This window comes from Cavia porcellus, unplaced genomic scaffold, assembly GCF_034190915.1.
Source record: "Cavia porcellus strain 051 isolate PalLab524CR breed Dunkin Hartley unplaced genomic scaffold, mCavPor4.1 scaffold_7, whole genome shotgun sequence".
Taxonomy (NCBI): domain Eukaryota; kingdom Metazoa; phylum Chordata; class Mammalia; order Rodentia; family Caviidae; genus Cavia; species Cavia porcellus.
The window spans coordinates 12,324,045-12,350,610 of record NW_026947490.1 but is presented as its reverse complement, the minus strand read 5'-3'; the positions used below and the strand labels follow the sequence as shown (position 1 = coordinate 12,350,610).

The window sequence follows — 26,566 nt, the reverse complement described above, 5'->3', positions numbered from 1 at the left end:
ACTCTAATAAAAGGTTCAACATCACTGATATAAAGGAGTTTAGGGCAGAGATACTACTCTATATGATACTGCAATAGTAAACATATGACATTTGTATTTGTCCAAATCAAAGAATATATACATCAGGAGTGAGCATTAAGGTTTACCATGGCTTCTGAGAGACAATGATATGTCAGGTGTAGGTTCTTCAACTGTAACAAATGTACTATATGTTGATAACAGGGAAGGTTGTATCTATGAGTGTAAGGATTATATGGGAAATCTGTAAGTTTTTCTCAATTTTTCAGTGAACCTGTAACTTCTCTAAAAGTAGTCTATTTTACAAATTAAAATTAAAGTGTAAGAGAGCAATCAACAGTGGAGAAAAATGCTAGAAGATCACACACACACACACACACACACACACACACACACACACCCTAAATTAGAATCCTGCAGGGAAGGTCCTTCAAAACATTGCCAGTAATCTAGTTCCAAAAGTTACAACTACCTTGTTTTTATTTTGTTTTGTTCTTAAATATCTTAGCACTTCAATATAAGCATTTCAGATCACAGATAATGTTCTGCTTGAAACTGCTACTAAAAATTTAATGGTTCCGTGGCTTTACTCTATATAATGAGAGCAAAGTGGCTCTTTGTGCAGAAATATAATTCTCCCACCACCTTTACTTATTTATTGTATCAGAAAAGTACAGCACTCATGAGTCATAAACTCAATGGCATCATGCAGCTTGCCCTGAGGGGCACAACTTTATGGGGCTGAGGATTTAGCTCAGCAGTAAAGTGTAAGTTATTGCATCTTTCTAAAGAGATTCTAGCTGCCACTTCACAGAAATAAATACTCTGCTGAAAGTTTTCTTGGGAATCACAGTCAGACTACATTTCCTTCTTTCTATTTTTAACAAATTTTGTAGATACAACTGATTAGAAGCACAAAAGAGACCTTTTTTGCATCTAGGTTGCACACCATCTTCATATTTCTATGGTCATATTCACTGCAACAGAACAATGTTATTAGACTGACAATTTCTAAGCAAATATAATTACAAATTCACAAATTAAATTCTAGGAACAGAGGGCTTCTCTCTAAAGACAACAGATCTTTAAACAGTCATCAAACAGAGTTTAGTTCTAGTTCCCATCATGCAATGTAAGGCATGGGTATTATTTCCTGATCATCCGTTACTATCTCTATATTGCTGAAAGTAGGAATTGTAAATATTCATATGGATGAGAGATTATTCAGAAGGATGGAGAGATGATAAAATCTAAACCACATAAACCTCACGAATAGTTTGCCTACTATTCCAATCAACAAAATGGAATAGTAACTTTAACCTTATTCAGTTACTTTCATTTAGAGACAGAAGTTATTAGTTTGCAAATGCCAAAGACAATACAATTTTCTAACATCAGAGGTTTACTTAAAAGGGAAAAGATGATCAAATATCAAAGTAAAAAATTTCTTTTGAAATACAGCTAAACCCCAACTAGATAATGTGATGCCCACAGGTCCAAGCCAACCACAAACTAAGCAAAATAAAATAAAATGTTAGAACATATTTTAAAGATAAATACTATACTCAATTTTCTTGTTAAAGTACTTTAGCATATAAGCACACATTTTTATGATGAAAAGATATCACAGTTCATAGTTTTAGTCAAGAATAAAAATTAAGGGGCTGAGGATTTAGCTCAGCAGCATAAGCACCTGCCTTGCAAGCAGGCAGTCATGAGTTTGATCCCATGTCCCAGTAAAAAGGAAAAAGATACACACAAACACACACACAAAAAAAGAATAAAAATTAAAATAATTAAACAAAATGTCCTCATAGCTAAATAAGTTTCTGGCTTTTTACCATAATTAATTATAAGTATCAACTGAATATTTAATATTTTCTTTGCAGCACCTCAAATCCTAATATAGAAAATATGCATACCTAAGTTCTCTCTAAATATTTATATGTATATGATATATATATGCCTAAGTTCTTTCAGCTATTTAATTTGCGTGAGTTTACCAACACATACATGTATTGCTAATATAACAAGCCCAGTTAATGATTTAACACAATAAACATCAGTAAAACCTTATCCCAATAACCTCTTTTCTTACATGTTACTATGTGTAACCCAATGAAAAGTTAACTGCTTTCTTGATTACTGAAAAAAGTACTCTATATCACAACAATTACATTTACAAATACTTAAAGCAGAAACAAATCCAGGCCCCGGTTAGCTACTTGAAAAACAAACTGTCCTGCATTCCTATCAATATTCCTAAATGACAGCTCCTTCACAGCAGCTGCTGCAGGAATACTGACTGACTGTGTTCCAAGCACACACTCCCCCAAGATTCCTTGTACCACACTTACATGCCTAAGCCAATGAGCGTCCCCACCCCACCCAGCTACCTGGACAAACCTCTCAGTCCACCGTGCAACAGAATGTCAGCCCTCTCCCACCTGGGGAATGTTGTATGGTGCTCCTCACATCTGAGGAAGTGCCTATCTGCACCATTCCCAGTGAAAAGGGACTTTGCTGAAGGGCAGAAAACATGATTCAACATGGCATGCTCCCCGTGGCATCCACATTCAGTATCTTTGATCTTAAGGCTGCCACGAGGCTGCGAATACCCTTCCCTTCCTTGCTTGTGTTCCCACCTGCAGTCCAGAGGGAAGCCTAGGTGGACTTGTCAGTGACCACCCTCTATGCAGCTCCATCCCTATGGCTGCCCAGGACTAGAAGAAAGTAGACCACATAGAGAACCCTCTTCTTTAGGAGTTTTGAACCAACATATATAGGCTCCTGCTAGATAATGAGGTATTTGATTGAGCACTGGATAAGGCAAAGCCAGAATTAGCTCATGTCAACACACAGCCGAGATGACTGGACATCTAAAGAAGCTGCTGGTCTAAGAAAAGAAAACAGGAGGATGTGCAGAGATGAGTTGAGACGAGACAGAGGATCAGACAGACACTGTCTGGTGGCCTCCAGCCTTTTGAATCTTGGCATGTACATTTGGAGTCTAAGAGATCCCCTCTATAAACACCAGCTACCTCAGGAGCTTCATGTTCCTGTCAGTGGAACAACATCTGAGGGATACAAGTTCTAATGTTGATTTCAACAGTCCTGCTCCAAAATTCCTGCAACCACCACACCCAGGCTGCTTATCCTATCACTGTATCTAATCACAATATTTGTCTTGGTCACTTTCCACTTCTCCCACAGGAGTTCCAGTCCTACCAGAGTATACATTCCTTGAAGGCAGGTCAGTGTGGCCCATTTTTGGTTTCCTCACAGGGGTAACACTGTGCTAGCACAGTAAGTATTCGATAAATATTTAGTAAGTATTTTTTTTCGTTAATTTCTAAATCTATTCATTATGGAGAAATTCAGTATATATCCAGCTCCCATTAGGCCTATCTTCTGAATAGGATGCTCTAAGTAGTTATTGGATTATGAGCTTTCTGAGAAAAATGGCCCAATATTGTTCTTTCAAGCAGATGTGGCAACTTACACAGATAATGTCTTATGTAAGAAAAAGTAGATTCAACATAAATTCTGTTCATACTGAGGGATACCAAAAACAGTATCTAATTTAACCAGGAAAGAAACCCGAAGCTGAAAACTGGTTCTTTGCTAGCAGCTTAATGAAGTGTGGAGGGGCGATGTGCAGCTGATGAAACCCTGCTGCAGTAATGGGAGGGCTCAGCAGCGCTGTTCTCACAAAGCCAGCCTTATGCAAGGCAAGGAGGTAGAGCTGTAAGGCGTTAGTCCTCCCCAATAATCGGGCCCCGCTTTGCTTCTGACACTGTACGTAAATATACTGCTATAGTCACACATTCATACTTGAGTTGAAAAATGCTGTTAAAAAATCTTGTTCAACTGCCAAGTCACTCTCACTCCAAAGTGGTGAACACAAAAATAAACAGGGGTGGGGTAGGGGACAAACACAGACCCCCCCCAAAAAAAAGACAGGACACAAATGTGAAGACAATATTCCCTCTCTCTCGCCAATTTTCTGATTTTTATCTCAAACTGACTTCATCTTCTTCAACCTTCAAATCTTATGGTGCGCACAAACAATCCTGTCTTTACACTATATGCTGATCACCAATGTATAAATACACCCACACCCGTGTATAAGTAGCCCAATTCAAAATTTGCTCCACTTAATGTGAATGTTGGATCTTTCAATATGGTCCCTATAAACTGTGGACCAATTTTAAGCCTACAAAGCTGGAGGCTACACACAGAAAAATAGTGTCCACCAAGACTCTACCAAAGCTTTGACCAGAAATGAATGTCTCTAAGCTCCAAAGTTGGTTAGCATGAAAAGATCACTGTTGTTTACCTTTTTATGTGATTTAAATTCATATTACTGAAAGAATCTTGCCCTAGGCCGGTAAAGCCTGGGAGGAGAAACCAAAGAGCTTTATCTTCTCCACCCCTAGGAATTTGCCTCTGGCACAAAATGAATACCAATGAGCTACCTGTGCATCAGTAATGTCCCTTAGCTCCACCTCAAACCTAAGCTACATGTATGCCCCCACTCCACGTGTCCCATGGAGTGATCGCCAACCCCAGGGAGAGATTGCCAGACACCAGAGAGAATGCTGGACCCCGGTGGGTGGGTGGGATCTCTCCCCACATTCTTAAAATAAAGGTCATTTATATTTCATACTTCTTTCCAATTCTATCAATTACCATACAATTCAAACAAAAAAGTTGAGAAGCAAGTGTCATATGAAAATCCCAGGTTTGGTTATATACTTCAGAGCAGAAAAGTTGGGCAAAGACAATGGTTTTGTTCACCACATACACTAAGCGGATTTTGTTTTCCCGCAGGCACTGCTGTGCCTTGTTTGCTTGTTCTACTAATCTGTAGGCAAGACAACTGTTCATTTGGAGCAAGAAGGCTAAAGAAACAGTACATTGTTGGCTCTGGAAAAGAAAACACTTAGATTTAAAAAAAGAGTTTGTGCATAATCAAAGAAAAAAGGTAGAGACAAGAGCACATTCACCTAATTTTCCCAGCAATAAGTCTGTGCTTGCACTTGAAGCTTTTCCTTTTCAAAACTCTCCAAGTCTGGCTCCCCGGCAGAAGTCCCAGACCCAGTAACTCCTCAAGAAACCTACCAAAAGGTCCTCCTCAGGTAAGGAATGCCTTTGGGGTTAGGGGTAGGGTTGGAACTACATAATTTCTCATTTTCTTGATGTACTTAAGTTTTACATCACCAGACTGTGAATCTCAGGTGTTAAGGAGCAATCGTTTTGCTATTATCACAGTGACTCAAGGAACCCCAGCTCATCTATGAAATGTGGAGGGAAGCGGGATGATATGTCACACCTTTCACACTTCTGTGATTTGAACTTCCCTCTGTCTCCAATCTAACTCACTCTTGGAGACAAATTCACTTTTCTAGAAACAGTGTCTTAACCACAAAATACACACGCTGAATATGTCCCATGGCTCCCGTTTACCTCCAAAATTAGATCCCAAATGTCTTGGTTTACAATCAACACCTTCTATTTTATAGCATCATTCACCTTTCAATTTCTAAATTCTCCTTGTAATGATACTGTATTGTGTATTTTACAAAATCCTGATCAGTCAAGATGTGTTCCTACTCAGCAACTCCTGATACAAAATCTTCCCCTTGATGGTATTCAACAAATACTAAGTTTGCCTGAATTAAATTTGGGAAGATAAGCTTCTTGAGATGTAGAATTGAAATAGAATTTTATTTTGCTTTGCATATCCCAAAGCTTTTCGTTTTGATATAAATAAAACTATGTTCTTAAAAAAAGAAAAAAACTCATTTCATCCAAAAACAAAAAAAAGTACAATAAAAGCTAACAATTCTAATTTGTATTCCTAAGCTATAGCATATGTTTCAAAATGAACGTTATCCTGGGTTTGTTTTATTTATATTTAGAAATTCCTTAGGCCAAAGTTTGGGTGGTATAACAATTCATTATTGCAAGTGGCCACTTTATGGTGCTGATTGAATTCTGAATAATTTATAAAGTTATATTCAAGTAGTTTCCATGATGCTTTTTGCCTCTAGTACAGAACAGAGAAAGGACTTTTTTTTTTCTTATCAAAAAACCACAGAAAAAAGTAACAATTGAGGGATTGTTGTGTCATTTATTATTGTATACAAACTACACTAAAACTTAGTAGCTTGAAAACATAGGCGTAAGAATCAATCTAAGGATTTAATTCCTTCATGTTCTTTCATGTGTTCAAAGAAGCATATTTAGTAATTATTTTAGGATATGACAACTCAATATTTAGTCATACTATATATTTGTCACTCTGCCTTTTGGCCTATCATGGCATTTGCAGCTTACTTTATGCACTATGGGCCACCAACCCTGTAACTTTTGCTTAAGAATCATTTTAGAATTCTATGTGTGAAAAGATACGACCTCTGCAAAAGGAAGAAGGCAATGCTTCCTCAGAGGGCATGCAAAGGCCCTGCCCGTGGTGTTCCAATCCCTGTACCCTCCACCAGCCACCTATGAGCCTTTGCGGAAAGATGATCCACCATGCTCCTGGTCAGACAGGATGCTCTGCAAGGCATGCTCTCTAGAGATGTCCATTCTCAACAACAGGAGCCACAGCAGAGTCCTTGCATTCATCAGCCCAGGACATGGTAACAAAATACCACAAGCTGGGCTGCTGAAACAGAAATGTATTTTGTTGTAGTTCTGGAAGTTACAAGTTCACCATCACCTCCCCTCCCTGGTAAATGGTGGCAGTGTGGCAGACTGTGGCCCTTCCAGGGGGAGAATCAACAGCAGCTCCTGAGATCCACGGTATGTTGGAACTTACGATGCTGGGAAACCAAACAACCAGCCTGCCTCCCTGCTAAGCAATAGTGAACCTACTGGTGCATGGCCTAGAGTCAAACATCCCACTTCCCCTACCCCACTTCTTCTGTCCCCCCCCCCCCCCATTAGCAAATGGGAACCAGAAATCTGAGCATCTCCTGGGAGGTTGACCATAACAAATAAGGGGGACTTCCTTCTACCATCTCTTTGAAGGCAAATATTTTTATTACTGTTTTGCTCTATTCTGATAAATGGTACTGCTTTATTCAATATTCTGTTTTGGTAAGTTCTATAATGTTCTGTATTTCATCTCATTTTGATATATGTGATTGAAAGAACAACTATCAAGATAACGAAATATACTGTGATACCTATTACTGTTATCCTGGTAACCTGCTGTGAAGTTCTATACTAATTTCACTGTACGATCTAAGTTGGCTTTATTCTGTATTGTTCTGTTGTATTTTACCACTTTTAAAATAAAATTAAAAAAAAAAAAAAAAGTCCACGATCAAAGTAGCCCAGGTAGGGTTCTGAGAAGGGGTCACTTCTATCTTCTGGCTGAAGGCTTGCATGACCCCTTCTTCAGAGAACACGCTGTTTGGCATCTGATTGTCAGGACTAAGGCTATCATCATGGGCCACCCTTAGGACCTCATCAACACCAGTCACCTTGTAAAGGCCCCAGCTCCATATAACATCAAAAAGAGGGGGTTCAACATATAAACTTCAGGGGTGCAGAAAACTTCAGTTCTTTTCAAACCTTAAATTTCAACCTATCTTCTCAATCCAACTTTTTAAGGGCTTATAATGAGAAGCAAAGGTGAAACGCTCCATTCTTACATTTTCTCCTGAATCTTGCCCTTGACCAAAGATATGATCAAAGAATCACAAAGGCAAAAATAACACTGTTAATGATAATTTCAACACCAAGCAGCAAGGCATATGGATAGGGGTGGGGGATGAAACTGAAGGACATGAACACTGGCCTGATAATTTATCATCCAAGTATTAATATTTAACACATGGCGCCAACCTCAGCACCAACATACACAAAGCAAAGCCATTCTTGGAGAAAACACAGTTTAACAACTGAGTTAAAATGGTTAGCAAGAGGTTAAAATGAGGTCACAATCAGGAGTCCAGTTATTTTTTTTTCTGTGCTAAGATCTCAGACAGCTAACAGCCTCCTCTCTGACTCAGGCAGTTGCCTCTAAACATCTCTATTGTGGTCAACAGAGGGACAGAGTGAACACATAAAGGAAAAAAAATGTCCAACCCCATTAGGAAAAAACAAAATCATTAGAAGGATTGTCCTTTAAATGGTAACTGAAAGCAGTGTGAAAAAAGAATGTGACAAAAAAAAAAAGACTCATAAAGGGGTTGGGGGTTTAGCTCAGTGGCATAAGCACCTGCCTTACAAGCAGGCAGTCCTGAGTTCGATCCCCAGTACCGATATAAAGGAAAAAGACAAAAAAAGAAAAAGAAAAAAATAAAAAAGAATGTGCACAGTGAGAGGGGACAGTGGAAAAACATCTTCATAGTGCTCAATAAAGACACTAACCTGGAATTCCACACCAAAAAAATAATACTGTTCAATCAAATAGCTTCTGCAAATAAATAATGAAAAACACAACACAGCAACCTCCTAACAGATGCATCAAAAAGAAGTAAGAACTGAGATATTTTGGTGAAAAAACTGACTGCAAACAATGAATTTGGTTGGAGACAGAACCTATTATTGTGAGAATATGACAACGGCAAGAGAACAGATGGTAAGATTGTGTTATGGCTTGTGTCTGGATGTCCCCCCAAGGCCTAATGCAGTCATAGGCAGGGATTTTCAGAGGTGGCTGAATGTAGGATGTGTGATTAATTCATGGTGCAATGCTAGGATTAAGGTTACTAAGATTAAGAGTGGGTGATTAATCCCAGCCACCTAGATACAATATAAAAGGGGAAGAAAGATCGTTAGTGTCTGTTGTATGTTTTGCTACCGTCCAGACGCCATGAACTCATCACAGTGAAGCTACTGTGCCTTGGTGCCAGCCCATTATAATAGGAACCGCTACAAAGTGTGAGTTAAATAAACCTCTCCCCCTTTAACTTTATCCCAGTAATCAGAGAAAAGTAACTAAAACAGATTGTAACTTTGAAAATACAAAAATAATGTAACTTACAAAACCTATAAAAGGGTAAAATTGAAGGAGTACTTTCAGAAAAACTGGACTATTATTTTCTTTGCCGTACCTACCAATGAATCAATCAACAGTGTCTAAAATAAAAGCATGGAGTTAGAAAATGTATAAAGGCAAAATAAATGTTTTCCAGAAACATAAAGAATTCAAACTCACAAATGAAACTTAATTCATTATTTCTAGTTATTGCAAAAGAAAATACCACAATAGCTACAGTGTGGGAAGTGACAGCAAGTCTACAAAATATCAGTAAGAAAAGTCCTGGACAGTTCTAGATGCACCATTTGATGAAAAAATGTGAAACACTGATTAAAAGTCCTCAGTGACCATCTCTCCACTCATCATCCTACTCCACCCAAAACCAGTTCAAGTCATGACACACATTGAATTTCCTCATCTATAACTCTCCAAGCTATAAATTCTTCCCTTCTGGATCCACTGCAGTTGCCATCCTGCTTTGCCTCCTGATATTCTGCACAGCTTTTCTAGTAGTAACAGCTCTCCACACTGCATGGGTTATCACACAATTCACACACCCATGTGCCAAGAGACAGTGGTAGGTAATTTCTAGACAATACAGAGTCTCATTTCCAGACCCGAGGACATAGTTTCTTTGTGTATTTTTGCTTTTTAATTCTGTAAACAATCCTCACCCAGGATCCTTCCCAATAGTGGAAGAAAATATTCTTCACACATACTAGTTGTTCAGTGGGTTTTGTCACCAGGCAATAGAAATTCCCTAATTAAGTCACCATTATTATATTCCTATTTCCTTTTCTTGGGAGATTTTCTCTGCCCTTTCCATGATTGCCAATCACTTATTGGATCTCATTTCTCCCTAGTTCTCAATGAAGCCTAATCCTAGTTCTTATGATGGAGGGCTACCTTTCCAGTAATTTTGCTTAAGCTTCCTTTAGATTTAGTTCCTCTCATTAACATTAAAACAAAGACCTCCCCTTAACTTTTCCACTGGATCTCTTTGCTTCTAGGTTTTGGCTGAAACAGTCAGCAGCTGCATTCATCATTTACTCAGATCATTCTTGCAGCAAATTACTGAAATCTGACTTCTTCCCATTAAAACTGCTATCCCTAAGATTAGTAATAACCTTTTTAAATTTTGTGGTACTAGGGAATGTGCTCAGGGCCTTGTGCATGCTCCTACATGTGTTCTATCCCCAAGTAACATCGCCAATTTTTTTTATTTTTTTATTCTGAGACAGTGTCTCACAAAGTTGCCCATGCTGGCCTTGAACTTGTAATAATCGTGCCTCAGCCTCTTCAGTTACTGGAATTAGACATGTGTCGTTACAAAATAACATGCAAAAGACTCCTAGCAGTGAATAGCAAATGTGCCAACAATGAGATCCAGTACGGGCTTCCAGATCCCAAAGGTAGGGAAAGTGGGTATCCAGTTCTAAGGCTGTGCTTCTCTGATTTGTGACTGAGTAGGAGATTCTACAGCACTGCAAGTGTAGGTACTATAGCCATCTGACAGTGTATCCTGACCACAGAAATAACTGCATGTTATTATTCAGGATAATTCCACATGATCCCTCTTCACAGCTGTGCAAATGAAACGTGCTAACAAAAGAATTTAAATCTCTCCAAGGCAAACTGGACCAGTGTGTAACATCTTAAAGTTTGCCCATGTAATAAACGAACTGAATAAAATCATTGACATGTGGGTCATTGTGCACGAGGGACATGATTTTATCTTGTCAAAAATGACATTTCAACCCCTTAAGGAGAGTGCATCATCCTTGCACATTCATTCTTTTCCCTGGTTCCAGGACCCAACACCTTCTAGATTTTATCTGGTGTCTCTGAGCATTTCTCATGCTCTGTGACTACGTTCTTTCCCTTTGTTCCCCTTCTATGTTGCAATTTGTGCAGGTTCTTTCCTGGAGGTGTCACAGTGTGAGTGAAAAAGGACACAAGCCCTTGACACAGTTAATGATTTGTGAATGCTCAGTAAGGGTAAGCCTGTGGTGGCACAGCCTTTGTCCTCAGCAGCTTTTATACCACTGAAATTATGAACTCTCCCCCAGTGAATAATAGGTGTTAAGTACATTCATGCATGCATCCATGGCACCTAGAGAAAGACATCTGAGGGAGGAAAAAGGAAACCAGTGGTTCTCTGACATAATATGTTATCATGAAAATATATGTTAAATATATAAAAGGCTCCAAACAGTCTTGTTGAGGTGGGAGATATAGCTCAGGGACACAAGAGCCTGCCTGGCAAGCGCAAGGACATGAGTTTGATATCTGGTACCAATGGAAAAAAATGTAATTGATGGCCACTGCATGGGGAAGGCACAGAGAACAGGCAGCCTAAGGGAACTGAGAAGTTCACTAGACGTGATGACCCAGCAACTGAGTGACTTTGAAAAGTTCAGTTTGCATGGCCTTTCCCCTTCCAAAAAGTGTCAATAAACAGCTTCAACGACTTTCTGTTGTCACAGAGTAAAGACCAAACTCATTAAAATGGCTCAAAAGGCTCGATGTGTTGGCCTTTCTTATCTCATCCAGCTAATAATAGCTGGTGAGCAGAGGCATGGATAACAGTAGAACTACAAGGGAAGCAGAAAGCTAAAGGGTTTACCCCACACACGCACACATACATACACCGCCCCTTTGCCCCAATTGACCCCAAGGCCACCAAAGACTTGGCAAAGCCTGGAAATGGCATGAACCACAGGGCTTCGTGCCTGTGGCTTCACCCTGGGACAAACCACAGACTAAAACAGAAAGTGACGCTACCCAGGAATTAGTGGGTTAAGTGTAGCAGGAAATAAAGGGTGCTCTCAGGGTCAAGAAGATTTAAATTCTATAGCGCCAACACACAAATGTTAAAAAACATCTGGTTATTTGGCCAGCATGTTGGCACATGCCTATAATCCCAACATTTAGGAGGCTGAAGAGGATGACCACAAATTTGAGGCCAGCCTGTGGTACACAGTCATTTTAATATCAGTGAGACTCTGTCTTGAAAACAAACAAACAAACAAACAAACAAAAATCGGGTTATTCATAGCTGAAACTAAAGAGAAGCCTATGAACAAGCTATTACAATACACATTGGAAGAACTATTCAACAGAAAGGGATAGGATGGTCAAGGTCATTCAACATTTAAATTCCAGCTTTTAAAAAATTTCTATTTGAGTTACTGTTACTAGCATTTGGGAAAGCTATGGGAAGCAGGTAAGTATAGCTAAGGTGAACAGGGGTGTGACTACATGAAAAAAATAACTTTTATAGTTCAATAGTATACCATGATAAATGTGGCTGATTTAAGTATTTCAAAATAACTAGTAGAAGTTAGAATGTCCCCTGAAACAAACGGTGTCTGAAGTGACAGATACACCAATTACTCTGATCTAATCATTAAGCATTGTATATATATATACATTGAAATGAACACTTCATACCCATAGTGCAATGAACTGGCAATTACTATATGTCAATCAAAAATAAAAAATAATTTTAAAATTCTATTTGACATTCAAACTGCATAAGCCATATGTATGTCCAAAAAGGTGAAAGTTACAAAAACGTAAAAGCATGGACAGAGTTTCAATTTACCAAATTCATAACTTATCCACTTATTAAATTTTATCAGAAAAATTCCTTAAGCAGCATGGATAAATCATTTCTAAAATGCATACTACACAAATGTCATATCCGGACTGAACTTCATCTGTTATTCACCACTATATAGTAAATAAGCCCAGAGAATTTTTAAAAATATGTAAAGAACATACATATTAGTGATTTCCACTTAAATATGAAATATAGATCTATTCATATCATGGTTCACAGGCTTTGAAAATAAAAATTACTTGATATCTAATATCTTGTTTTGCTTCTTAAAACAAAGGGTTAATAACTACAGATTGTCCTTTCTTAAATAGAGTACTACTAAAAAAAATCAAGATTTTAATATTTATAACTAAAATAAATATGTTTTAATAATAGAGTTTAACATTCATTTTATATGCAAGAGACTAAGGGAAATTTTCTAGTACATACAGGAGTACAAGAGAGAAAACACTGGCAGGTTATCTGGTATTTAAAGAGTGTAAATAATTTTGCTTTGTTGAGAAAAAGGAGATTCCTTTAAATGTTCTCAAAAATGCAAATAGCCACGTGTCCTGGAACAGCTACTTGTTAGGAACTACAGGACAAAAATATCTGGGACTCTATTTCCAACTGAATTAATAAGAAGGAAGTGGCCTGTACAGTAAGAGTGAAAACACTAGGAACCATTGCATAAGGAATGAAGACATCACACATGAGAAGGGTACAATCTCTAGGGTGTGATATCCACAAATGAGAAGGGTACAATTTCTAGGGTGTAAAAGTAACAAAGGCAAAGAGCGATGCTTCTTATAAGCTGCTTTTTTGTATAGGAAAGAGAAAAATAGACAGGTTGATCACTCCTAACCCAAAAATTAGGGAACCTGAAATGTTCCAAAATCTCAAACTTTTTGACCACTGCCGGATGCCATAAGCAGGCAACTTCACATCCAATCTCATGTGACTGGTCAAGGTCAAGAGCAAGTGCACTACAAACACCGTAAAAATAACCTTTTCCCAGCCCTGTGTATATATGGTAAGTATGAAACTAATGATTTCATGTTTAGATCTAGGTTTCACCTCTAAAATAACATGCTATGAATTTGAAAATACTGAAAACTATAAAATCCAAAATACTTCTGGTCCCAAGCATTTCAGGTAAGGCAAACTCAATCCATAATCTCTTATGTGAGAAGAGTAAGTCAGGAGTACGGGAAAACTAAAATGAATAAAAACAGAAAGGAACTGAATACATAAAGCTGGTAACAAAAACAATTAATTCTAGCACTTTCAACCATCGTACCTTGACTGGACAGCCACAGTGGCGTACATTCTAAAAAGAAATGCTATAACATTCATTTTACTCGCCTACTGATGGACATAAGACATAATTTTTAAAAACACTTATCTAATTTATAGGGTAAAGCCAATAAATAAATTCATGCTCTGGTGATTCATTAGAAACTTAGATTTATGCCTTAAGAGATAAAAAACAAATATGAATTGTTAGAAGTTGACATTTTTACAAAGGGAATGCATGTGATCCAACAAGAGCCAGTGGTCACGTCAGGACCCACCTCCTGGCAGTACTGCAGGATGCCTTCCTTGCTGCCAATGCAGGTCTTGGTCCCCGATGGATCCGGCTCCCACTTCCCATTCTGCACATTCATGTGCATGTTCAGTTTGCCACAGAACATAGCGATCTGGGGTTCCGCCAGCAGGCCGGCATTGCCATCAGTGGGCACCTAAAAAATAAATAAATACAGAAATGAGTAAGTTTCAGTTAGTCATAGAACCCATGGCTCCAAGGTCGAGGTTGGGAGAGGAATAAGGAATCTGAGTGACAATAAAAAAGCATTCTATCCTTGTGTGCTTTTAGCTACATGTTAGCCTGCCTTCAGTTGGGCAGTGGGTTATCATATGCTACAGACCACCTTTAATACACTGTAGTTCTTTCACAATGAAATAGAGGAAGACATTAACAGCACTGAAAGGAATTTATTCAGGCACAGAGCTACACAGTTTGCCACAGATTTTACAAAACCTGCTGCTGAAAGATTCTCACTATAACTAAAATGTTTTTTTCTGAAATAAATACAATCACAGTGGTGGAAATCACATCCTCGTGATAACTACCAGCAGACTCACACAAAGTGCTGCACCAGTCCCTGCATGATGATCAGGCCTGGATGATCAGGCCCTGGAGATCACAGTGTGCCACCTCTCAGCAGCGACAGCACTGTGTTACTGGTGCACCTGTTTCTTTAGCAAGATTGCAAGGACATAAAAGCTTACCACAGAATTTGCCCTCCGCAAATGTAACTGAATACATTGGTCACTTTACCTGTTTTTTTTTTTTTTTTCCCTAGAACATTCTATGATTTACTGTCTCAGCTCTTCTGTTAAGGCTGCGTGGGTCTCATCTCCCCACCACGCCACAAGAAGTCAACAATGTCCCATTCGGAGCCTACTGTGCCGTGAGCTCAGACGTGGTCTCGGTTATGACCACTGCGGGCAGTAAAATGCTTTACAGAAACTGGAAATGGTGCCATCTGTATTCATAGTCCCTTCTGTGTGCAGGTACTACTTGTAGATAAATATTTTAAAAAGGGAAAACGGAAGTTCTGAAATATGTTTCACCTTATTCAGTAGGTTCTATGAGAATTGAATAAATCATCAAGAGTAAAGGAGAGGGCTGGGGATTTAGCTCAGTGGCATAAGTGCCTGCCTTGCAAGCAGGCAGTCGTGAGTTCGATCCCCGGTACCGATAAAAAGGAAAAAGACAAAAAAAAAAAAAAAAAATGAGTAAAGGAGCTACTTGACATTGAGGATTCAAAAACACAATAAGCATAATTCTTCCTTGTTACATCCAGTTGCTGAAAAAATGTGAGATTTTCATTTCCTCAGGGCATAGCTTCCAACAGCAGCCTTCACGCTGTCAAGCCATGGGTGATTGCACAGTGATCTGAGTCAATCCCAAGAAGTGTTACCAGGAAAAAAAGAAACTAATTGCACGGAGAGACTTCAGTTCAAGAAATGTAGTTTGTCCTGACATGTCTTACCAGAGAAATGTAAAATGGATCAAACATCTGCCCATTCAAACCATCTTCATATGTATTTTATCCAACCACAACAAAGGATTTATATACTTTTAAAAACAAAAAAATAAACAGATCTTGCACCGAATCTAGTCACGGGTGAAAGAGCTGCCAGTGAAATCGTATTTTTAGGGTTCTTTTTCTACCTTTCACAAATTCCTGCTTGTACGCTGCCGGATGTTAAAGTCATTCCCTTCAAACAGTAGCTAAGACCACAATGGCAGATCATCTACAGAACTGCTGGGTCCTCTTCACTTCTGCTCCAGCCCACTGCCTCCGCCTACGACTCTGGTGAAAATGAGTCTCATTCTCCACAACTTGCAAAGCAGCAGCCTATGCAGAAAGCTGTTCAAATTAAAACTTCACAGCTCTCCTGAGGGATTAAAGTGAAAGTCAATGCTTCCATCTTAAAACCGGGGATGACAAATTTTGCCAAATTTATTGATTAAACCAATAATAACATGGCAAGAAAGTTAAAGAAAAGTCAAACACTCCATCAGACACATGTGGTTGAGGCCTTGTATTAGACACTTAAGGTACTGCCCTGGAGGAGTTTTCAGTCCACTAATGAAATCCCCATTGTATTGTACATTCTGCTTGACCTTCAAATATTTCTGCCCCAAAGATTAAAAGGCCTAGCAGTAGCTTGTTACTTTATTCCTTACTGAAGAGAGATTAATGAGACTTTGCCTCAGTTGGTAAGTATCTGTCGAATGAGTTCCATCCTCAAAATTTCCCTGTTCCTCTTTCTCTCCAATTTTTTATTGTCTAAAGAATGTATTCTACCTTCTGGTCAACATGAATGTTCCCAATCCCATTTCACCCCTTCAAACAGCATTTGACGGTTTCTCTCCTTTCAGGGTAGCCAAGCCTGGAAGGCCTCCTGTGCCCCCACCCATGCTAGTAGTCACAACCTTGGGTGGCCCCCTCCCCCAAAGCATCAGGCTTTATCTGTGCAGCAAGTAGAACTTGAAAGAAATGATGATGTGTAACTACCAAAGCTAGGTCACAAAGGTCATCATGGTACTTCATTGCTCAGCTGCTGTGAGGGAGGTCAGTCGCCATGATGTGAGGACACTCAATAGAGCTAAGACAGAAAACAGCTTGAAGCCATTCACATTTTCTTAAGCCTGCAGGTCTGGCTGAGGACCCAATTGCAACCTCAAGAGGGACTCAAGAGTTAGAACTTCCCATATGGGGTTCCAAATTACGTTGTTTATAAACCATTAAGCTTGAGGTAGCCTGTCACACAGCAATAAGACACTCAGTCACTCCCCCTTTTCTCAGGCTCCTTATTACAGCTACAAATAATCCAAACTTTCCATTATTGAAAGTCTCAAACAATAAACAACAAAATTCCTCCCATTCTGTTATGGGAGAGAGCAAAGGGTCAGCAAACGTTTGGGAACGGACCAGACAGTATCTTAGATTTTGTGAGCCACACAATCCCTTTTGTGACTGCATAGTCCTATCATTATATAGTAGCACAGAAACAGCCTTAAGACCATATGCAAAAAAAAGGGTGTGGCTTTTTTCCAGTATAATTTTATTTACAAAAAGTCATTAAACCAGACAGACACATGGGGCCATAGTCTGCTGAAATCCTGTTCTAAAGTGATCATCTTTCATTTCCATCACTCGTCCTAAATGTTAAAATCACCTTGTGATTTACACACTCACTGTCAACACATTCCCACTTGCTGCTAAAACACAGTAATTTGACTTCCATTCCTAAGGCAGCTTCTCAAAGGCTACAAACGATTCCTAGCTGAAAAACTAAAAACAGGCTTTTGATTCATACCTCTCCCTCTCACCTTCTTTGCCACACACTGAGTTTTTCTCAGAAGCCTTTTCTCTTGGCGTCTGTCATGATTTATCTTGATTTCAACTTCTCTCAATACCTCTTTCCTGATTCACTATCCCTCAATTCCACACCTGGGATTTTCCTAAAGGCAGGGCTGTTACTTGTCTTCTCACCTACTTTAAAAAGTCCTACTGATTTTACCCTTTAAATTCCTAGCTGCAGAGAGGCCATCACAGTACAACAACACTAGACAATTCCGTAGTTTGGCGGCAAAAGAATAAGTAAGACCAAGTCCTTATCCTGCTAGCTGGATGACAGACTTTCCCAGTTTATAGTGGACTAAATGTGTTCACAGCATATGAGAGTTCCGATGCTAAACCCAGGAAAGTCCTTGGCAAAAATAGGAAAACGGGGCACACTATCTGATGAACTTATAAAATATACACTGCTTCAAATTTTGAAAATCTTTATTCTTTAATTTCCTTTTACATTTTTTTCTGTTTTTTACCTTCTTATCCTTCCCTCTGGCCTTCACAGTTATTTTAGTGGCATCTGCTTGTGTATGTGCATGTGCTGATTACCAAATGGTGATAATCTTTTTACAGTTCTACAAATACACTGATTGACCCTTCAAGTAAGTTGATTATGTAATAATTTCTACATTTTAATGTTAGTTTAGTTACAAAATATATACTTTAGTTTCTGATTTCAGGTTTTCCACCAGGTGAGATTTAATATTAACTTGCTGAATAAATACATAGAACCTTGATAATTAACAAGCCCTATTTCCATAAAGCAGATAGAGTAACAGATTAGGCATGGATTGCTCTATAATTACAGCAAATTATTGAACTTGAAATTATAAAATCTGTTTTATATACACATCTTATTATACTTGACACTACAAAAGACCCTGTACAGATAAATACTTACATCACAAGAATCAAAAAACCACCTTTTTCAAGCAAAATTCTTTCCCAAACCAAAAGCTGCATACATGAGAGAGCAATTAACTTGAAGAAACAAACTGAACCAGAACTCTTTTAATTCTTTCTGAAGCCCACCCACACAAAATCCTATGTTTTAAGTAGCGTATCTCTGCCTACGTTAATGTACACAAACAACTCACCTGCATCGAATAACCCATCTAAGAGACAAGTCCTGGATGCTACAAAAAGCACACTCTGACACTCAGGCAAAAAAGAAAAGTTACCATCCCTGGCAATGTAGCCATGCAGAAGATGATGCCAGGCCATCAGTACTGGGGGACAGGGAGACAAGCAGAGAAAGGGAGGTAGCATGTTTACTTGAAATCTATTTTCCTGAATGAAGTATCTATAAGGTGTGTTCAGGCTCTATCCATGAAGACAATCATTCATGGAATTAAAATCTTTGGGTCTCAGAATATTTGCTGTGAGTAAAAACACATGCTTTCAATTCCTACAGTAATTATTTCAAATTTTAAAAGATTTCCTTAATAAAAAAATAAAAATAAAATAAAATTAAAAAACCACAACTTCATAAGAGAAATAAATATGCTTAACTACTGCTTTTTGACTATCGAAGGTAATTTAAAGTTACTTAAAGAAATCTAAGACTACCTGAAACATTCAAACTGTGGTGTATACATGGTCACTCGTGGTCTATGCATCTGTGGGAGGTTGACTTTAAAGGTAATTCCTGTACCTTTTGCAGCTTCCCAGAGACAGCATAAAACTGGAGATATTTTCCCATGGGAAAACTGTGTTCGTGACAATGAACAAAATCACTGACCGCAACAATGGAGTGTTCACACATAGCCTCAAATGCAAGAGGCTGTTTACAGAAGGCTCTGAACTTTAGGGAGATAAAAATTACATTTTAAAATGCTACAAATCTTTTTGAAACAATCTTTTACTACTAGAAAAAATAATTTTTTTCCAAGCCACACTAGCTCGAGTAGTAAAATGAAATGAACTTTTAAAAAAAAGCAACTGAACTAGCAAAAAAAAAAAAAAATGGCTGCAAACAGGGATTAAGGGGAAGCTAAACTAAACAAATGTAAAATATAGCCCTAGCCTGGACGTGATCTGTAGGGGCGAGTTGGAAACATCCCCCAAGTGCAAAGCTGGCTTCATGAGCAAGTTTTCCGCTGCCTTGCAACTGGGTATTCCTTTCCTCCCAAAGTTTCTCTCTGGATTATCATCAAGAAGATCAAAATTCCTTATAAAGCAGGCTTGGCAGCATTCCTCCCCTCAGTCCCAACTACAAGGGGGAAGGAACAAGGAGCTCTCTGTTTCCTTAGCTGAAAATTCCTGTTTGGCAAGGAGGGGGCACAGATCCATAGCTGCTTTGCATCTGTGGATTTATGTAATTTTAAGGTTTCTGGCTAATGGAAACCATCTGGTTTTTGAATGTGAACAGATTCTGCACTGGTCTGAATAGCTGGCCTCACATGGTGAAATATGTGGTACTTCTTTTCTTCAAGTGGAATATTCTTGCAAAATCTTTTTTTAAGCACAGGACAGTGTCTCTATTTCTATCCCATCTGCAGCTCCCTCACATGGATACAGTTTATCCATAATCTGAGGATAGTTCAAGTATACACCAGAAAAATGTAGACTCTGCATTGCTTTTAAATTTGACGTGAAAACATTTAAAATTTCCCTTTTCAAATGTAAAGACCTGCTCCCCACAATTGTAATCTAGTGAACTCCTTTCCAGGGGATAATAAATACATCATAAGCTAATTTTCTTTGTCCAAAGGAAACGACTTCCTACAAGGATTTTCTTTAATTAAAGGCCAAAACAATACCTGCAGCAGAGAACACTTGTAGTTGCTCAATTTATTGGTAACAGAGAACTGAAAAATTAGAATCACAGATGTGGAGGGATCTACAAGGCACTCATGCCAACACTGAGGTGGAAAAGGATCAGGTAAGGATTTGTCCAACAGAGTTTCAGTGGCTGAGAAAAGGCTGGATCTACTCCTTTAGGAGCTCTGCTGAACTCAAAATGGAAAACTTCAATTTCCAAAGCTGCGTGTTGTATGTGTGTGTGCACACACACACACATGCACATTTGTGGTGAGAAAGAACAGAAGCCAGTCAAAGCACACAGAAAATTAAATGTGACTTCTTAAACAGTGCAGGGCTTCACTTTACCCGTGGGAAGAACTGCCACATCTATTCACACTGCTGTTTACTGCACAATTATTTCAGAGTTTTGAGTTTCAGCCTAAAAATGATTTGTCACAAATGTGAGGGGAGAAGAAACTCCTTTCAAAGTACTAATCTACATATTTTTCACTCCTGGAAACAACATTCTTTTGGAGGCACTGTTGACCTGGCTTTCAATTACAAGTTATGGCTCCTTGATGTTATTCACGGCCTCCGTTGACACCGAGCTTTTCTTTCTGCTCAAAGGATAACTGTTCTCCACTTGATCCCCAAACTCCTACTACTCACAACAAGCCTGGTAAAGCACAGTTGCTGCTGGTGCCCAGTAGGAAATCAAGAGCTCTTTCAATAGAAGCCTTTGTTATTGAACACCCACGAAATTAATAACCAGTGTTCAAATCATACTTCTTACATAGAACCCAGAGAGTGGTATCCATTGTTTAAACTGATAGGAATGGATATAACACTGGAGTTTAAAAAAATATAGCCCTATGTATGGCAACCAAGTTATTAGCTTCAAAACTGTTTGCAATCCAATTAATTATAATCCAATTATTTAGTCCTAAAGAATAAGTCATATATAGTTCAACTACATGCACATATATATATATAATCATACATACACTATACCATGTATAATCATGTTACTGTCATGCTTCTACTTTGAGAAGAGACTTGTACTAGACAGTAAAATTCCTTTCAAAGTTATTTTGATATAGAAAAAGTTTATCTCTTTTATTCCATTTTTAAAGATTTACTGGCATGTTTCATACAGTCATCAAATAAAAATATACAGTACTAAGATCTTCATATTCCTCCTTGACCTTATGATAAGGAAAGGACTGGAGTTAAAAAGAAAATGCAAAGTATCTACTTAGGCTTTTCTTCCTTATCTTATTTGACTCACAAAAACCAAGATAAAACTTGCACATTACCGAGAAATCTCAAACACTGAAAGCCTGCCTCGGAGTCTAAGGCTTTGACTCCAAAGCTCATGCTCCCCTTTTCCCTAATATAATCTAGTTAGTATTCCCTCCTGGCATACGTTCTCAAGTTGGTTTCTTTGTTCTCTCAATCTTCAATATTATTTTCAAACAAACTGTTCTCTATAGCAGTGCTATCTTGCAGGTCTTTGTTACTAGTTTTCTAAAAACTTTAAAAATAAGAGCAAGAAAAGTAAGAAGCAAATCTACTTCTTAAATATTTAATCTGCATTTATTAAAATTAAGCCACTAGATATTGATATTTAATAAACTTTGATAGTTTTTACTTTAAGAAACTCCAAAGTATAGCAACAACTTCAGATAGTTTCTGCATTACTCTGGATCTCAAGGGTCCCCCACAGGGCCATGTGCTGAAGACTTGCTCACCAGCCTGTGCACAACCGAGAGATGGTAGAATCTTTAGATGGAATCTCAGGAGGTCTAGTGGAGGAAGTTATGTCTTTGGTGGTCTATCCTCGAAAGAGATGTTGGTACACTACCCCCTTCCTCTCCATTTCCTGGCCACCATAATGAGAAAGAGTCTCTACTGTCAGGTCTCACCATCATAATGCACTATTTCACCATAAGCCCAAAGCAAAAGGGCAGAGACAGGCCACCATGGACTTAACCTCTGAAACCATGAGTCAAAACGTACGTTTTTTTCTTTTTAAATTGATTCTTTTTTTTTTTTTTTTTTTTTGTCTTTTTCCTTTTTATCGGTACCAGGGATCGACCTCACGACTGCCTGCTTGCAAGGCAGGCACTTATGCCGCTGAGCTAAATCCCTAGCCCCCTAAATTGATTTGTTTAGTCAGGTTGTCATAGTGATAGAAACCTAACTCAGTTACCTTACAAGGGGAAAAATATTTTTAATTAGGAGATACTAAAGAAAGTAAGACTATCTGAAAAGGATGGAAGACACCATATGAATGAAACTCACAAAGAAACACCTATTGGTATTGTAGAGAGAAAGTAAGTTTTGGTTGGGAAGGAACACAAAACAGTGTGTATCTCATCAATAAATCACTTAAACACACTGTTAACCAGTCATCAGTTTTCAGAGGAGACTGAATTGGGTAAAGAACAGACGAGGTTAACATTTTCCCAATGGTTTTAAATTGTGGAACCTAATACAGTGTCTGAATAGAATCCATGTGAAACCCTCACAGCTGGGCACCTGGTCCTTAGGGACCTGGATTTCGGGCCCACACAGCTTGCAGCTCTGATTCTTGTGGTCAAAGCTCAATATACTACACTGGCACCTACCTTTGTCATCATCTTTTACTAAATAATTTGTGTTCAGTAGATTTGCTCGCTTGCAGATACAGTTCCCTGTTTTAAGCCATGGACCTTCCCACCCTCTATCTAGTAAACATTTTTGCTCCCTACTCTTGCTCTGCTCTTGAATACATGGCAGGCTCCCTTAACCTGTTCCAAGAGGATAAGCACTCACCACACATGTTTATTGAGCACTGGGAGTGTGGTTATAGACTGAGGAGCTTCTTTTCTATTTTGTAACATTTAACGTACATTTAAATTTAAAAATTGTTACAAGCATGTTTAAAAATTGGATAAGAGTTGACCTTCTGACGAAATTTTATGAATCTAAAAACCACTTTTCTAATAAAAATTTAGTGCCCTAGTGGAGATGTCTTAAGTGCAAAGTACTGTAGTTTTAAACACTTGATATGAAGAACATGTACAAAAGTTCTCATTCATAACTGTGTACATGCTAAAATAATAACTGGGTTAAATAAAACATTAATAAAAATTAATGCCAATTACATTTGAAATGTGGTTACCAGAAATTTTTGTAAATTACATTATGTTATATTTCTGTTGGGCTATCCTGCCAGAAATGTAACATACCAAGAATAAAGCAGTACACAAAATATAAAACACAATAATATATCATATTCATAACATCACTAGGCATTTAACCTCTACTAATCTTATGTAAGCATGCTCTCTTGGCCTTGTTTTGTAAGCTCTTGGAAAGAACTCTAGTTGCTTAGCTGACATAAACTAGCATGTTTTGTGGCCAGAAACTTCATACGTGTTTGATATTTAATGTGTTACAAGAGGTAGAATTAGCTATGGTGTAGGATTCTTCTGAGAATCTGAAGTAACAACCTGAGGATAGATAGAATTTTTTCCAAGCACATACAGTGAAGCCTTTAAGATGATGTTGATCAATCACTGCAGTCTTTCGATTTCACAGAATGTGTGGTCTTCTTAACTTTCTTCTTTTCATTTTAGCCCTTTACATAATAAAGAATTTATTTAAATGCACATTTTTGATCGTGTATTTTGTTTCACTCACTACGTGCTTAAAAGGAAACACATCAAATGTAAAAATAATCAAACATTACTAAGTAGGCCGTGTTCTAGTTCACATTTTACATGTAGCTGTATCAGTATCAACTCTTATTCTAATTATGCTTCTCGAGCAAGAGACATGCAAATTTCATCACTAAATTCTCCTGCTACTTACGATCACTGTCCACCAAGCAATGTGTGGAAATCTGTAAAGCAGACTCAGTCGGGATGATTTTAACACAGATGCCTCTGGACTGTTTGAGAGGCACATATGTGTAAAAAGAAAAGAGCAGAGGGTGAAATGGAGTTCCAGAATTTTACATGATATCAACATGAAGCAGAATTAAGCACACAGCAAATTCCAAAGTTAAAACCTCAGTATCATCTGGTTTATGTGAGACTTAGCTACATAAGCTAATAATGAGGAGCATATATTATCATTTGTTATTGTCTTGGAATATCTCGGAACACACACACACACACACACACACACACACACACACACACACTCCATCCCTGCATAATCTGCAAGCAAAATTTCTGCAGTCATCATTCTTACACAGATACTCAAGATGTTGCTGTAGTATGTGTGACGTCTGTCACTTGTCAGATGCACTGATCCTCATCTGTGCAATACAGTCTTCGCTATCTAATGACACAGCATTAAAATAGACTTCTACTTTATAACACCATGGTGGATTCTCTAGAATTTATGGATTATGCTATTGCATCTACAATAGCATAATCCGAATTCAATTATTTTCATTTTCCCTCCCTGCCTTCTTGCCTTCCTTCCTTATTTATGCACTGTAGTACTGACCCACTTGTAGAGTACAGAGGACAGAGAGCTCCCAGATATCATGAGATGGCGAAGAGAACAAGAAGTCTTTGAAAAGCAGCAGGTGAGAAAATAATGAAACACAAGCCTTTAGAAGAGGTAGTAGGACTGTTCCCTAATTAGAAAATGCACAATAGGACCTCCTATCACAGAAATGCCCACACTATGCAGACAAATGAAACAGCACATTTCTCTAGCCTCTGTTAGCTCAGAAATTCACCCCAGTCCTATCCAGGCCTATTTTCCTTTAAAGCTTCTACCAGCTTTCAGGCTTCAGGACAATGCAGTGGAAAATAAATGTAGGTGGAAAGGCAATTAAGCCTGGAATAGTAGGAGGTAGTTGGAGATTCCTAGTCTCAGGCTGCAGGGAAGGACCCATTAGATATATCTGGGCCCAGTAATGCAGCCCACACAGTCCATAACCTTTAAAGCCTTTTACACCAATATGGCATGAAAATACTAAATAAGTTGAAGATCTTACCCAAATGCTAATTTTCTAGGTAAGATAACACATTGTTTTTCCGTGTAGTCTGAAATCTCCAAGAGCTCTCAAGGTATCTCTCATGAAGACGTGAAGATACATTAAGTTCAGAGTTCTGCTGAACACCCTAGAAAGTCATTTCCATCAGATTTTCAAATAGCATAAGGCAGAACAGACTGGTACATTTTCAAGTCAGCTGGCACACCTACAATGCCAAATTTACGTCACTTACATGTTTTAGTACTAGCCATGAACTAGCAATAAAATGATAGTGACAGGCCTTCACCATTGGTAGGTTGCTTTTAATTAGATGTCTGAGAAAGATAAAAACTGGAAAAATGATAAATTACAGATTTTATTAAATGCTTTCTAAAAGGTCTGTAAAGCAAATCACAGCTAGACAAGGTAGACATGCTTGTAAAAGAAGTTGAGGCAGGAGGATCACTGGGAGTTTGAAGCCATCCTGGGCTACACAGTGAGACTCTGTCTCAAAAAACAAAACAAAACAAAATAATAATAATAATAGTAGTAGTAAAGCAAGTCATAAGACATTGTCCAAATGGGGAGAGAAATAAAAAAAATTTATTACATGAAAGTACACCAAGATATAAGAATTCACATATTTACTACTTATTTCTGCCATCTCCTTAATATATACACGCACAAGCACAAAGGTACATATTTTTACAAAGACAGTAAGAGGGCCACCTGAGGTCAGGACAATAGCAATTACATGTAAACACTTTATAGAAGAATCTAGATATTTTCAAGTGAAGGGGTCAAAGAATTTATAGTCTTGAATTTTATCTTTCTGTTTTTAACACAGAAATATTTCAGGAAGGAAACACGAAGTTATTTTATTTTGATAAACAGAAAGGATATTTATATTATACCCTTTGGTTTATTTCCTTTTGATATTTTATAGTTTACTTAGTCAGCTTATATCTCTCATACCATGATGTTTTTATTACTAGAACTTTTGGTCTAGGCGAAAACTGCTTTTCAAATACGCAAAGATTCAGAGAAAACAGCAAGTTCTCTCTGAAGCTGAAAAATTTATGCTAACTTTTACCCAGCGTTGTTGTTCATAGTTCAAATTGTATTCAGTTAATTTATCATTGTTAGTGTAAGCTAAGATTATTTTTTTTCTCTAGGATTGTAACACTGAAGCATACCTAAGGTTCAAGTTTCAGGCTGTTTGCTTGATAAGCAGGGATAGATTATCCTTCTTAAATAACTTAACACAGAGGTGTTATCCACCAAGC

The 26,566-nt window shown here is 38.1% G+C and overlaps 1 protein-coding gene across 7 annotated transcripts in view; it reads right to left on the bottom strand.

The window, feature by feature from the left end:
* Positions 1 to 26,566, bottom strand: part of App (amyloid beta precursor protein) — a 240,414-nt gene that overhangs the window by 172,652 nt on the left and 41,196 nt on the right. For all 7 annotated transcript variants that reach the window (XM_003467185.5, XM_013149773.3, XM_013149772.3 and 4 more), the window contains exon 2: positions 14,198 to 14,365. In XM_003467185.5, coding sequence (XP_003467233.1) covers positions 14,198 to 14,365 — 168 coding nt within the window. The remainder of the gene's footprint in view (positions 1 to 14,197; positions 14,366 to 26,566) is intronic.